This window comes from Marasmius oreades, chromosome 1 (genome assembly GCF_018924745.1).
Source record: "Marasmius oreades isolate 03SP1 chromosome 1, whole genome shotgun sequence".
NCBI lineage: Eukaryota > Fungi > Basidiomycota > Agaricomycetes > Agaricales > Marasmiaceae > Marasmius > Marasmius oreades.
This window is the reverse complement of record NC_057323.1, coordinates 678,024-692,931: the sequence shown is the minus strand read 5'-3', so window position 1 is coordinate 692,931 and position 14,908 is coordinate 678,024. Positions and strand designations below refer to the sequence as shown.

General features: G+C 48.7%; 2 protein-coding genes across 2 annotated transcripts; one reads left to right on the top strand and one right to left on the bottom strand.

Annotated features, from left to right (window-relative positions):
- Window positions 1–451: 451 nt before the first annotated feature.
- On the bottom strand, window positions 452–2,301 carry E1B28_000158 (uncharacterized protein; the record flags this gene model as incomplete). The annotated part of the gene is made up of 7 exons (XM_043145960.1): window positions 452–847; window positions 912–1,028; window positions 1,078–1,100; window positions 1,149–1,417; window positions 1,479–1,743; window positions 1,793–1,949; window positions 2,002–2,301. The coding sequence occupies 7 exons, from the start codon at window positions 2,299–2,301 to the stop codon at window positions 452–454; spliced, it is 1,527 nt and encodes a 508-aa protein (XP_043014660.1).
- Window positions 2,302–2,687: 386 nt separating this feature from the next.
- E1B28_000157 (uncharacterized protein) lies at window positions 2,688–4,223 on the top strand (the record flags this gene model as incomplete). Its single annotated transcript, XM_043145959.1, has 6 exons — window positions 2,688–2,705; window positions 2,758–2,799; window positions 2,848–2,913; window positions 2,960–3,222; window positions 3,277–3,661; window positions 3,708–4,223. 6 exons carry the CDS (start codon window positions 2,688–2,690, stop codon window positions 4,221–4,223), a joined length of 1,290 nt encoding a protein of 429 aa, XP_043014659.1.
- Window positions 4,224–14,908: the final 10,685 nt, after the last annotated feature.

The following is a 14,908-nucleotide window of genomic DNA, read 5'->3' as shown; positions in this document are numbered from 1 at the left end:
ATGAAACTGCATTGCCTTTCTGTGGCTACGACCGGATTGGCATCCAACGGCCTGGCCGCCGCAGGATCGAGCTGAGGACCATCTTTATGTCTATCATGAGCACTATTGGTGAAGGAGAAGAAGAACTACTCGCCCGTTACACGAACGACCCAGATCGTCATGTTGATATCGTCTCGTTCGTAACGTCGCTTCAAATAGTTAGTTCCGCGAGCGTCCTGGTTATAATGGTCAATGCATCAGTGCTATACAGGAGGATAGAAAGAGGGTAGGATGCACCATGCTGTCTAGATATGCAGAGCTAAAGGGGCGGAACATCGTTTATGAACGCACCCGCTTATATGCGGCCGGCACCCGTGGTCTAAATGCCAATGATTTTCAGTCGTGAGGGTGTACGTCATGCTTCATGTGTCAAATTCATGACTCAGCTACATATGTATAAAGGTAAGAATCATTAAACCACTGCACAGGTGGGTGGATGAGTCACTGGAGGGAACAGTTCTGTTGAACCCGTCGGCATTACAGCCTCCATCACTGTGACTGTTTCGGTGCTGGTCACAGTCGTAACTGCAGCGACTGCGAGACTATTCATAGGATAGGAGTCCTTCACGATCTCAGATGTTTCGGAAACGATCCTGTCTACACTGACAGAAACCGTAGCCGCGAAATTGGAGGCGTCCATCCTTTCAGCCCATCGGGACAGCGTTTGGGCAATCCTCCCTATCAGAGCTATGCCTCCGACTACAGGATAACGCCACTCTAGTGGCCATCGCAGTGCGACGAATCCCCCCAGTATTAAGCAGTGGAGAAAGATGAAGTAGAAGCCGGAATGGAACGTCTTTGCTAGCCACTAGAAACAAAATAGTGTTATTAGAACTCGGAATATGGTAGTGCGACTTGCAACTCGCCGTTACCACGTTACCCAACCAGCCATAGGACGGTCGCAAGTGCCATAATTTGATTAAAGTTTCCTCTCCGTTGTCACGGTCCGCTGTGGTGATATAGTGTTGTCCTCGCTGCGACCAGTATGCCTGAACAAGGCTGTCAAGCAAGGGTAACGATCGGGGGAAGCGCACGAACGTTAATGGGTGTGGATGCTCTCACTGTCTTTCATGAGTGAACGATTTGACATCAGTACAGTTGATGCTTACTGTTGCTGTGTTTAAGGGTCTGTATCACCTCCTTTGTGGCAACGTGGACGATGAACGGAGCGCCGCTGTTGCTACCAACAAGAACCGCTTTGCCGTTTAGTATATACTGGATGTCAAGCATAAGATTGACCTCAGTGTTAGAAGCAGAAGAGAGATCTAGAGTTTCTATGAGCTTCAGGTTAGCACGGCGAGTGCAATAGAAGTCAAGGCCCTCATTGAGGTTCCAAGCAACAATTGTGTTGTTGTCCGGAGACAACGAGGCTGGACAGCTAGTTTACAAGCCTTGAGGTCTTTTCCATCGTCGACAGGAGCCATGGGAGGAACACGTACATCCGATTATCTGGAGGGATTGACCAAATTACTTCAATATTTCTATCGTCAATGATTCTATAGTTCCTATAGACGTGATTAGGTCCGGTACCAGGACGACGTGATCCAAACGAGAACCTGATGCCGTGGTCTCGGTAACACACGAAGACTTGATCCTTCATACGAGGAAAGAGAATTTTTGTTGGATAGGGATCGTCAAGTTCGAATCCGACCTCTGTATATTCGAAAGGTGGGAGGTCGATGGTACAAAGATACACCCAATCATCTGATGACAGAAGGTCAGCTTTGCCAACGACCAAAGACAACGTACTCACTCTGGCTTCGACGCCGGTAAATTCCAACGCTGGATCCAGAAGCTACAAACAATCTCTTTGTCTCGCGGTGGAAGGCCAGTGTAGCGATGGGTTTGCCCAGGTCAGCAAGCTCTTGGTGATCGGGACTTTCCACAAAAAGAAAGACAGGCTTGAAAAACTACAAGAGTCGTGAATATTCACGCCTGCCAAAATTCCGATCGAACGCCTACTTTAGAGACTGGCCCTTGGCCTCGAGTGGCGTTATAATAGAGAATGACACCTCCGTCGTTGAGTCCTGTGACTAATTCACGACCAAGTCCCCAGGCCAGAACAGTAGGGAAACTATCACTTCTGAAGGTTGCCGCCTTGCTTCCGTTCATAACGTTGTATACGACGACATTGCCGTCGGAGGAAGAGCAAGCGAGGAATTTGCCATCGTCGGAGAAGGCCAGACCGGTGATCGAGTCCTTGCAGTCACCTTTCAAGGAGTACTTGAGAGTAAAACAGGGATCCGTGCTAAGGCGATTCATGGCGACTGAGTGCAGGCGATGGAATTGAAATCTCAAAAGGAGGGTCGGTAAACACATGTGAAACCTTGCGACCCTGTTCTTCCGCCTCGCGGCACATGCATATGAGGATACCGATGGATAACGATGGCTACCGATCCGAGCGCGCACGGAGATGAGCAGGGCAAGGGACCTCGTCACACCTTTACGTTTTGAGCACCCTTTACTGCCTGATGGAAAACCCAGGTATGAAAAACATCCGTATGTGCCCCATATATCGAGATGCTCCGCTGTTCAACGGTGAACAGCGCGTGTAAAACGCATGTACATCAGACGAATACTATTGTTATAGTTCGGTTCTGATAGAAGGAGAACATCACAGTTACAGGATGTCTAATCAAGATACAACCATGGACGACCCAACAACGGTGAGCGAAGCTGCCTCTGTACCACTTTACGGCCCTCTGACGGCTTGAACAGGAACAACCAGCGATGAACGAAGAAGAGATGGACGTTATCCTTGTGAGAAAAACTGCGTTGCTGCGTCCATGCCACTGAATTGGTTTCTAGGACCAACTCGAAGAAGGTCGCCGGAGATTCTCTGAGGGAATGGCCGCCCGACAAATCAACGACCCGGTAAGACTACATGCATAGTCTACTAGCAAACATTCAGTCCTTGTAGGTACTTTCGTGGATCGCCCCCATGGTCTACCTTATGATGAGGTTGGTACCTGGAGGCAATCGAACCCAAACCCAGCCGGCCCCGTCGCCTCAAGGCTCAGCATCCAACACTGGTAACCAACCTGGGCAGGGTGTACCACCAACACCAAGGCCCGACATCACACATCGTCCTACCTGCGTCCTCATCGAGTCCGGTATTATTCGGGAAGTCATCAAAGAGAAATGGAAGGAGTTTAAGGCTCCCAGCCCCGAGGACGTCTCGAAGTATGTACTAGTTTCGTTTAAGACAAACGGCCTGATTTAACCTCGTCTGATTAGCCTCTTCGCCCATTACCAGCAAAGCAATCTCGCTTGGAAGGGGAAAGATCACTTGCTTGAGGGTTTTCTAACTCAAGCCCTTCACAGAACTGGCACAACTGACGACGACGATAGAGCCGTTATGTTTGTCGAAGGGGATGGGAAAAAGGCAAAAGTGTGGAACAGAGCAGTGGCGGCCTGGCTAATCAAATACTTCGTCATTGAAAGGGTCAACGCCAAAATCCCAAGTCGTACAGTCGAGTGGGGAGTCAGCTTCGACTGGATCAAGTCGACCATAACAAGGGTCACAAAACACGTGGATTATCTCTTCTCCGATAGACGCTTGACGGATGATGAGCGTCAGCAAAGAAACGAAGTTTATAAGTTTGTTGAAGCGCGAAGATTAGTGCGTGAAGACAACGCTCATCTTTCTCGTGCCTGATATTTGACAGCTCTTTCTTCGGAGGAGAAACGCAGTACGAAACCGTCCTCCTATTAAGCATCTCGTAGAAGCCCTGACCTTACTTGGAGAAGACGGCATGAGTAGCGATGAGGAGACAGAGGGAAGTCCCAGCAACTTCAGAAACATCCATCGCCATCCATGGCGATCTGAGGCAGCGACGGTCATGGTCCGGTATGTCGACCAGGTTGTTGAAGCGGCGGACGCGACAAAGCCGCGAAGAGGGAACGCCAAGAACACCAGAAAACCACATCCATCAATTACAGGGGAGCACATGCGGTCAAGGAGGTTTAAAGCAGCTCACGACCCCATCAATCGACGCTACATGCACGTACCGCATGGCTTGCCTGTCAACTTCTACAACCAAACAGTACTCGACGGTCATCCGCAATTCAACGACGCCCGCATCAGCTGGAAGGACCTTTTGGGTGTCAAGGAGGTGAACGAAGCGTTGTTGAGAGTCCCGGAAAATTTTAACGCGGATGACTTGAATGAGGACGAGGTATGAACGTTGTAAAGCAGTCCAGATGTTGTAGTGTGGAGCTGGAGCTCTGCATAAGTGATTGGATTAGCCATTGGATGATAGATTTTGCAGTTAGACGTACCGACTCGGATAAAAGCTCTTTTTTGTTCATTTAATGCCTTGAAACAGCTTTACATCAACCACAAGGCCATTCCATTGAACCACGAGAGGAATTGAACTACCTTCAACAACTTAAGAAGTTCCAGCACATCGAATGCTTGTGCAGCCGCCAAACTTAATCGGCAGCTTTTACGTCCGCATTTACTGAACAGTCCGTCTCATCGAGTCAACGCCTCGAATGGGAGGAAGGAACCACGAGAGGACTTGAACTATCTTCAGCGTTCAACCACAGTCTGAACAACTTAAGAAGTCCCAGCATATCGAATGCTCGCGCAGCCGCCAAACTTGATCGGCAGCTTTTACGTCCGCATTCGCTGAACAGTCCGTCTCATCGAGTCAACGCCTCGAGCGGGAGGAAGATCGACGACAAGGCCATTCCATTGAACCACGAGAGGACTTGAACTACCTTCAGCGTTCAACCGCAGTCTGAACAACAAGAAGTCCCAGCATATCGAATGCTCGCGCAGCCGCCAAACTTAATCGGCAGCTTTTACGTCCGCATTCGCTGAACAGTCCGTCTCATCGAGTCAACGCCTCGAGCAGGAGGAAGGAACCACGAGAGGACTTGAACTACCTTCAGCGTTCAACCGCAGTCTGAACAACTTAAGAAGTCCCAGCATATCGAATGCTCGCGCAGCCGCCAAACTTGATCGGCAGCTTTTACGTCCGCATTCGCTGAACAGTCCGTCTCATCGAGTCGCAAGTCCACCTGTCCACAAGTCTTCACCAGCAGACATGGATTCGTTGCAGTGCGCGAGATAGGTATGGCATATTCTGACCGCATGAAGTATTTGGAGACCGGAAAGCTTGAACCGCAAGGTCCATGACGAGCGTCTTCGAGTCAAGTCTAGCAGTAGCAGATGCGAATAAACAGTTTGGTCATTTATTAGATGCAGATTGAGAAGCAGTACGTACCTGGATGGTTTCCGTGAACATCAACTCCGATAAACTCCAATGCCATTCGAAGCACTCCACGGGTTAAACAAGAGCCATTTAGAGAACGGTGCGAGCTAAACGGCGACACGAGCTTTCTTAAGAGAATTGGACACCAGCCTAGGACAGATATCTGAGTTTGGGTCCATTCTCGCTCTCGTTTTTTTTTGAAAACCAGCCCAGAACAGATATTTGGGTTCATTCTCGTTGAGAGACCTCGGAGACAGATTTTGGTGGCAAAAATGTCGTTTTGATCTGGAATAGAACGCAGACATCGTCCTTGAGAGAATTACGAACCAGCCCAGAACAGATATCTGAGTTCGGGTTCATTCTCGGTGGGAAATATCGAAGACGGAATTTTTGTGGCAAAGGCAAAAGGTCGATTTGATAAGATATAGACATCGTCATTTGAAGAATCAAAAGGACCAGCTCAGAACAGATATCTGAGTTGGGGTCTAAATGGGTAGGTGGGATGTGACGACCGCGAGTCAAACTCACAATCACGTGTGCCATGTGTAACGATAGTCAGCTTTGACTCGGATATGTGCCCCGAATCCGACATGACCAACCTTTCCCGTGATGCACTGCCACGGGCTCGAGATTTTGCTCATGTCGTTTCACTCTGTTAATAACCCAGAAACCTGTTCTGGGCCCTTCCGAAATATCAGTATCTCTCTGTATACCCCCGTTCCAACTCAGCTGGTTTCAGCGTTCAGTGCCGAGCGCTGAGCGCTGAGTTCTGGCCTCTATATCCGCCACTGAGGTTGCAGGGTACTGAAGATGTCGTCGTCATCGTCAGATCTCTAACTGGATCTTTCTCCACGCTTAAAGGAAATATGGAAGAGATTGTGCCTTTCATTATGCACCAGCCACAGGTTTTCTAATTAGCGCTTTATGCCGCGCAAACCCGCCTTGGCCTTGATGACCGGGTTTGCGCATGGTGTCGGTCGATGCATGTGCTTTTTCCAGATCATATGTCCACGACCTGACCAAGATATAATAGTAAAGGTATACTGATCGCAATGCACTGATTTTCTCCCAAACTACAAGTTCAGCATTTGCGCTGTTCTATCATACATACGATTCCACCATTCTCTGAGTCTGTCTTCGGTTCAGCGTTTGCGTCGTTCCTGAGGGCAGCTCTGACTTTCCGAGGCGCCTAAGGCATGACAACCCCAGAAACAAGAACAAGGCAAACAAAATCGTCACCTAAAGTCCAATGGTGCTCGTGCGACCTCTGTTCTCAGGTTAATACCTTCAATCAGGAGGCAGGGAAGTTGGAACAGGGAGTGTATATAAACCCCTCCACCCGCAAATCTCACCGGAAAACTCAAAATGCGCTTGCCACTGCTCGTTCAGCCGCTCTTTCAGTGCCGAAACAAGATGCCTGTCCGAGTCCGAGCGGTGAAAGCAGTGGAGCAGCGCCCGATCTCCTACCTTGTACTCTGCTCGAGCAGGCGAGAATCCAAGTTGAGGCCGTAGCGGGATGCAGTCTCTCCTTCGTCAACACAGGAAAGTTATTCACGACACCCTTTACTTATGATTTTACGGGGAGCAAGGATGACCACTGTCAACTTGCTCTCGTGACGTCAATACCCAACCAACCCTTCCTACAGGCCGAAAAGGCATGCGTAGACGCTTTACTCGCTCTCGATAGAGGCGTGTATCCAGATATCACCGAGAGCATTCGACTAGCGCTTCGCAGCGATGCCGTTTCCCTTCTGGAGACCTTGGGGCGGCATAAAGCATCGGAGTGGGCTTGGAAAAATCGACCAGGGGCCTATGACACAGGTGTGTAAAATTTCTCAAACCTTGTCTGAACCATCCTCATTTGATGACGCCCTGTCAGATTATTGTTACCTGCCATATCGTAAGCGCACTCCAGACGTACAGAGGTTTGGATTGGCTCTTCTTATGGGTAACTACTTTTATAAAACAACTCAGCAAGCGACCTCTTTGATACAAAACGGTTTCACCTCTGTTTCGGGCTCTCAGAACAATCCCGCAGAACAATTGCCCAAAACTCTAAAAACTCTTGCTCACGACTACAATCTGGCACCCAGAACAAAGGATTTCGTATGTTGTTCGAAATGCTTTACGCTGTATCCCCGTCCTGAGGCACCCGAGGTGGACGAAAAGTTCCAAGGTACATCCTTCGACGGCCGTGAAGTGCCACTGAAGTGCACCGCAAGGGAAACGCCGTCCTCCTCCCAATGTGGTCACGATCTCTGGGGCCAAGGAAGGCACACGGGGTCTCCACGTATCTTCCCCAAGATCAAATACCATCACCGACCCTTGCATGATTGGCTTGCAAGGCTTCTTTCCCGTCCGGATATCGAAACCGTCTTGGACCAGTACAAAACCCATGAGCATCGTGGAAATATGGAAGACATCTGGGATTCTCCATTCTGGTGGGAGTTCAAAGGACCGAAGGAAGAAACGTTCGTGAAAAATACAGAGAGTGAGGAATTGAAGCTATTCCTGGGTCTGGGACTTGATGGGTTCAACCCCTATCAGAACAAAGTGGCAAAGCAGGTAAGTAAACAACCGTATCCAACTCTGTCTGCAAGGCTAACACACCTAAGACCGTGACTTCCACAGGAATTTATATGGTCCTATACAACCTTCCTCCTCATTTACGATATCGACCAGAGAACATTTTCCTTATCGGGGTCATTCCCGGACATCCTGCCATCCACCAGATTAATAATTTCCTGAATTTGGTGGCAGACGACCTGCTGGACTTTTGGAAGGGGGTGTTCATGACCCAAACGTCTCAATTTACAAAAGGGAGGACAGTTTTCTGTGCGCTAGCATTGGTGGTGTGCGACATGCTGGCTGCTAGGCAGGTCGGCGGTTTTGCCAGTAGCACCTCAACCAGATTCTGCACCACATGCGACCTTACATATGACAAGATCCACATCACGGACAAAGGGAAGTGGCCCCGGAAGGATTGGGAGAAATTGAGAGAGAAAGTCACTGAATGGAGGGACACGCCTTCAGAAACTGCGCGAACTTCTATTGTGAAGAACTATGGCGTACGGTGGTCGGCTCTCAATTGCTTACCTTACTGGAATGCTGTCAAATGTACAGTCCCCGACGCGCTACACGCCTCCAAACTTGGGCTATTACAAGAGCATGTAAGAAGAGTGCTGAAGGTGGATGTTAGTGTAGAGGGTGGTGATGGGACGTGGCCTATATTGGACATCGATCGCCCAAAACAAGCGGATACTTTGGAAGCCCTGGACCGTGTAAACTCCCTTGCATTCGATTACACGAAGGAAGGGGAACAGGGTGAGGTTGAATTCGAACAATGCGTCGCTTTCTTAGAGGAATCTTTCAAAACCAAGGTGCTCAAAACCATTTGTTTCGATAATCAGCTTCCCTTTTCTGGTAGTAAAAACAAGCTGGCTACAATTTTAGCGGAGCACGTAAGTTTCCACGACTGCAGTAATATCCCACACTGACGTTGTTCCTTCAGAAAAGAGACGTTCGCTCCAAGCTTGTTCTGCTTGACGGAGAGTACGATTACCCCTCTGAATCTTTTCCTTTTTCCTTTTACTTTCCTCTTCCCATTCACAATCTTCCTTTCAGCCAGCCCCAATCCATCGTCACATCTAGCACCTCTTCTACTGCATCCGACTCCAGCGCTGGTACTGTCATGGGCTCCCACGTTTTTCAGGTTCACCCTCCTGCTCTGCAGAGCAGTACAGACTCCTTTCCACACCAACGGCGGCAGAAGATCTTGAAGGAGGAGGAAAGTTTCAAACGTCTTCGCCAGAAATTCCAAAAGGCACAAATTACCCGGTCGGCCTTAGAAAAGACCAGGAAAGATCGCCTTGTACGACTGTGTGGTGAATACGGTGTACCTTTTCGCAGTGAAGAGTATAACAAGGACATTGCCAAGCGTTTGTTTGATTTTGTCAGACATGGTCTTCCTCTCCGTCTATAGTTTATCTGACTGGTCAGTTTCTAGATGAAAGTCAGGTTCGAAGAACAGCAACCGGAGCATGTCCTCGGACAATCAATAATGGCAGAGGTCCGGAAGGATATGGAGCGGTCTGTGCTTCCACGCGCCCTCAATAAAGCTCCCCGTGATTGGGGAACCGCCTCTCGAGGTAAGCTATCTGGGAGCCAATGGGAAATGGTTGGCACTATCCATCTTCCGATCACCTTGATACGTCTGTGGGGATATCCTCAACCCCTGGCGGCGCCACCTCGAGAGGCTGGGCAGGTTGAACTTGTACGATATCAGAAGGTGAAACAAAGACAGGAGCGATTTCGCGAAATGTTGCTTAATTTTCTTGACTTAGTAAAGGCGGTCCTCATGGTTAACAACCGAATCACATCTCAGGAACATGCTGCCTTGTATGAGGCCCATCTTTTCCGCTACATCAGGAAGGCTGAGGCGCTATATCGGTCCTTGAAGAACAAGCCTATCGCCCACGTATCCGGTCATTTCGCAGATTTTCTGCGAGAACTTGGGCCTGTACATGCGTATCAAACACCGGTCTTTGAACGAACAAATCATATTCTTCAGCAGACCAACACCAATAATAAAATAGGTACTTTTTATACTACTTACGCGCGACGCCGTCATGCTCACATGACTTGTGTAGGAGAAATGGAAGGAACGTTTTTGCGCCATTATTCCGAAGGAGCAGCTTTGGCAGGCCTATTGAAAAGCGACGCGACTCTCCTGGATTCCGCGAGGTCCCTGATTGAACATCACGAAAAGGTGATCGAGTACAAGGCGCTGGGTTCTCGTATGATGAGGGAGGATCTGTTTGTCGGAAGCGACGTTCAAGGAAAGGTGATTGACATGGATGAAAAAGTTCTCACTGAGCTAGGAGGCCTCTTTCCGGATCAGTTTCACATTACGTGGCAATGGAGGCGCTACTCAAAGCTCGTTATCGACGGCGTTGAGTATGCTGCCTCGGCGTCAAACGGTCCAGACCGCGGGTCTTATGCCATAATTTCCCATCAAGCGGCACAAATTACTTATATCTTCAAGAGTGCTGTGGACGGGAAGATTTTCCTGTGTTATCGCCTATTTTCTCCACAGGAGGTCGTGCCGGACTTGTATCATGAGCTTGAGATGGGGTTTTTGGTAACGAGGAATCTTGAGCAAGCTTTCCATACGGCAGAGATGAACAGCGTTGTTTGTCCATGCGTAGCTACGGAGCTAGAGATTGACGGGCACGCTCTTTTGCACTTCCTGCCTCACAATCGTGTAAGATATCTATGGATGTACGGAGTACTAGAACTTACGCTTTGATTGTTCTATAGAAACGACCTCCCTTCAAGTTTGACGCTAATAAACGCCGGACGGATGCGGGTGACGGCGGCGAACGACCCACGAAACGCTTGAGACTCGCGGATACCGTCGTCAATTTCCTGAACTGGTCGTTGGGCAATGGATGATTAGCTACCGTGCAGCGGTACAATTATAGAATACAGTGCGGGACACAGTCGGATATTGACCCAAATAAAATTTTCAGAGTTTCTGATATTTTTGCTGAACCATCTTTGAAATTGATCGAAATATGGTAGGGCTGAAAGTGGCTCAACCCCCCGGACCGCATTTAGGCGGGACTCGAAAGAACTGCACCGGTCGAAAACGCCAGAACTCACTGCTGGGTCGACACGGCTTAGCATATGTGAAATTCCATCTGACGCGAAATATGGCAATTTATTGAGGTTTGACACCAGTCTCTGTAGATTATAGTCTATATACAATCAAGATACATCTTCACATTCAAACACAAGTCTCCGAGATATCAGTTCTTCCAGTGTTGCGAACCTTTTTGAGCCAGCCAGACCAGCCTTGCGTTGCAAAGCTGCACGCGTTTCCCAATAGTGAACTGGGTCCTCTACCGTCAACTCATCCAAATTTCGACCACCATAATCCACCCATCAAAATATAGGACCTGCACTATACTGGGTATAGGAGGTCCGTGTTTCTCCAGGTGCAATAGGAATATTTGAGTGGGTGATAGTGGCGGAGGGTAAGAGAACGGTGCATCCAGCTGGGAACTCAACCACAAGTTTCAAATCCCATAGTATTAGGTGCCCGCCTTTACGACAGTCGAACAATCCCAGGGCTGTGATGGCACACCATCCGTGTGGAAGGTTTTGTACATCGCGATGACGGTGGGTCCATGTTTGCGGACCAAAATTGATGGTGGCTGATGCGAAAACACTGTTGGAGAAATTCCATCGCTGATCCTTGGTCTTCTTGTGTTCTTGGACAAATTTTTTTGCGGTGTTGTAGAGATCATGGCCTGTTGGGCACCATCGTGCAAATGCAGCTTTACATTGACTGAGATAAGCAACGGGAACAAGTGAGCGTAGAGTTGCGCACCACTTTGAAACCCAGATATTCGTTTTGCCTCGTCTGTGCAAAGAAGGTCATCCATAATCTTCCTCTTCTTCTCTGAGCTTTGTTTGGTTCGTTTTGGGTGGGGTTGTCCAAGGCCATGGCTCACCCCACTGGCAAGGGCTGCCCAACCATCACCACGTTTTGTGTTTGGCTGAAGGCCGACTCCAGCTTTCAAGACCATGCTATGAAAGTTGGTGCAAGCATCAAGGTAAGTAGGATCACCAGGACGTGAGACAACAGCTGCCACAACCTGACGTCCAACATCGAGAATGGGAATACTGCAGCTGTCGAGTACGTGAGTCATGAAAAATGCGTTTGACAGGTTAGACTTACCTTCCGTCATTTGGTACAACCCGAAACCCAATTTCTTGAAGGCCGTCAAGAGTCCACGCCTTATTCGCAGGTCCATATTGAAGATGGGTTTCGCTTTCCTTGTTCAACGCCGTATAACCATCTGCCTTACTTCTCAGATTTGACGTTTGAAAATCGTCGCATTGTTCCGGCACCTCGACCTTTTGAGGAAAGAGCTGGCCTTGCATAACCTGACCTTCTGAGTTATTCTGCGACTGGCGTTTCCGTGCGCGTTGACGATTCTGTCTAGATTGCTGAGCTGGTTCAACGGAGCTTGACGGGTTAACTCCTTCTGGCTGTCGTCCCCTCGATTGTACGTCCCGGATACCTGAACATTGGCTATTGAGATACCAGAAACGGGGTCGGAATCATGGGCGTTCACATACGCTGCCTCTTGATTTGGCGGTTACCCGATTCAGTGTAATCCATTTGTTCTCGCTTACTTGCTTGTACATGAACCTCGGGGGCAACTACCAGTAGGGAAATCAGGACTATTCAAAATAGACCTGTATGAAACGTACCTTCGCCGGTGGTTGTTTGCTCCTCGTTATCACCCACATACTTGACCTCAACCTGCCCTGTCGATATATCACAGCGTGCGTGAAACGAATTTTGACGCGTCTCGACATGCGTCAGAAGTATTGTTATGTCAATATGCGGAACGAGCTCCTCCCTGAACTCAGCATACGACTTCCCACTCCGGAGCTAGGTATAAGTGGAATGAGTCGACGAAACCAAATGTATCCGGCTGTAGGACATACCTTTTTTGACCACGCCGACTCATGACTATGTTTCATGTCAACTGTAAGCAGGGGAGGAAGAAAAGAAGACAATATATATAGTTAGTAGGGGCTTATTTCGAGGGGATTGGGGTAGATGAAAGGTGAAAGCCCAATCCTTTGGTATCAGTGCATGCTGTGAGCCCCATTAAGCCGACCAGTACATTCCGACTCCAGAGGGCTGATGTCGTTCAGTCCTGACAGCTTCGTTTTAGCTCAAATCACGACCGACCGCGCGCAGGACCGTGTATGGCGAACGCGACATCCCGAATCCAAGGTTTGATTTCGTTCAGACATATTGCCATAGCACGGTGACCGCCGTTGGTCAGTCGCTGACTGATACCGGTCGCGGGGGATTTCCTCGAGAACACAAGAAAAAGACAAACGGAAACCAAAGACTTTTGAACTCACTTATTGGGCCGGTGAACGCGTTCTGTTGAGTCCTTGAAGGTCGAAAAATGCCCCCCTTATATGCCGTGGAACAAACAATGACCGCAGAGGTTGAGCGTTAACATTGTGAACGTTGGATTGAACGCGCGTTCCGGATGCGGAAGACAATATTAGGGCTTTTCAATTCTAAATTTCGCGACCTGGCTGAGTTTGAAATACCCAATTTGACACGTTGGGTTCCACTTGGCTGAGTTTGAATTACATGATTGAGGTCAGTTCAAAGTTAGAATTGAAAAGCCTATTAATTTGTTCTCACCCTCAGGCTATAGGTCTGCTCACCGGCGATGGAATCAGCTTCATTGGTCGGTCACTCTCTGTTCTCTTCTGACGATTATCACTCCGAGATCGATTATCACAACTACTCGCAAGAATGGTATCGGTTCTGTACAATGGCGATCGGTGGTAAGGCCAACGTTATCGAAGGCAGCCGCGCTTAAACAACTGCATTCCTGGCATTTTTCTTAACTTTGCTGCCTGTCATAGATAACATGTATACATAAACAAAAACTTATATCGAAAAGTGAGGACTCGGAACGGTGAAAGTCGATGAGGTCGAAGTGTTCCCAGAACTCTATGGACGAGACTCCCGCCAGCAATATCCCGCTCGTTTCTCAGTTTATCTCCAAGACTCCAACTAGTACAAGCGCAGAGTGATTTCGCTGTTTGTTTTTTTTTCTGAAACGTGCTCGCCGCCTCGCTTTTTTTTTTCACATTGCAGGTCACGAGAGCGTCTCATTCTGCATGTGCTGTCTAACCTCTCTCTTCTTCACCTTTATGACTTTCTTCTTCTCCCTGCGGTACTTCCGGTATGCAGACTCAAACGCTTGCTGTCTGGCACCTTGATCGTTCACATAAACCCACTTGGTGGACACAAGATATGTGAGTTCCCGGCAGAATGGGCCTATAGGAGCGATGAGAACCTGGAAACCAGGCCATATGATTCCACTTACAACGGACCAGGCCTCCGCCATTACCGTTACGCAGTCGCGCAGCGCAGCCCTTGCAATACACCTTCTTCTTATCAGCACATGTCATCAGACATCCTTTGCTTATATCGAAGGTCTCAAAGCAAACCTGTTAATGGAAGTTGAGCTTACAATATGTGCAGCTCTTCTCCACAACTTACTGGGCAAGGACTGTCGCTCAACCAATCCTGTTGAGATGAGTACGAATAACGTGCAAACACAAACGCCCTCACCAGGTCGTCAGGGTCTCCTAGTTCCTTTTTGACTCGCTGGAAGAAGGCAGCACCGTCACCATCCGAAAGACATCCACAAACAATCTGGCATTGCTTCAAACCTAGCACACACGCGATGATGAAGGTGCAAAGAAACGTACCTGGTAGCTTTGGGTACGATTGTTCGGATCAAGACCAAAAGCAGCTGGTGATTTCCATAGGTCTTCAGCCTGTGGATCTTGGGCAGGCAAGTCGTCATTTTCTGTAGCAAGACCGTGTGGGAGCGGTTCAATTTCTTCTTCTGCTGCAGCAGCGTTCTCTGGAAGCGATGGTGTTTCATGCTGCTGGTTTGCCAGCTCCACTGCCACAGAAAATGAGCAAAGGAGGGGGAAAGCGTAAACGAACATACTTTCGTTTTGTTCTGGATCGGGTCATTAATGCATACCAAAGCCGTGCCGTCTAATTTAATAGACTTACT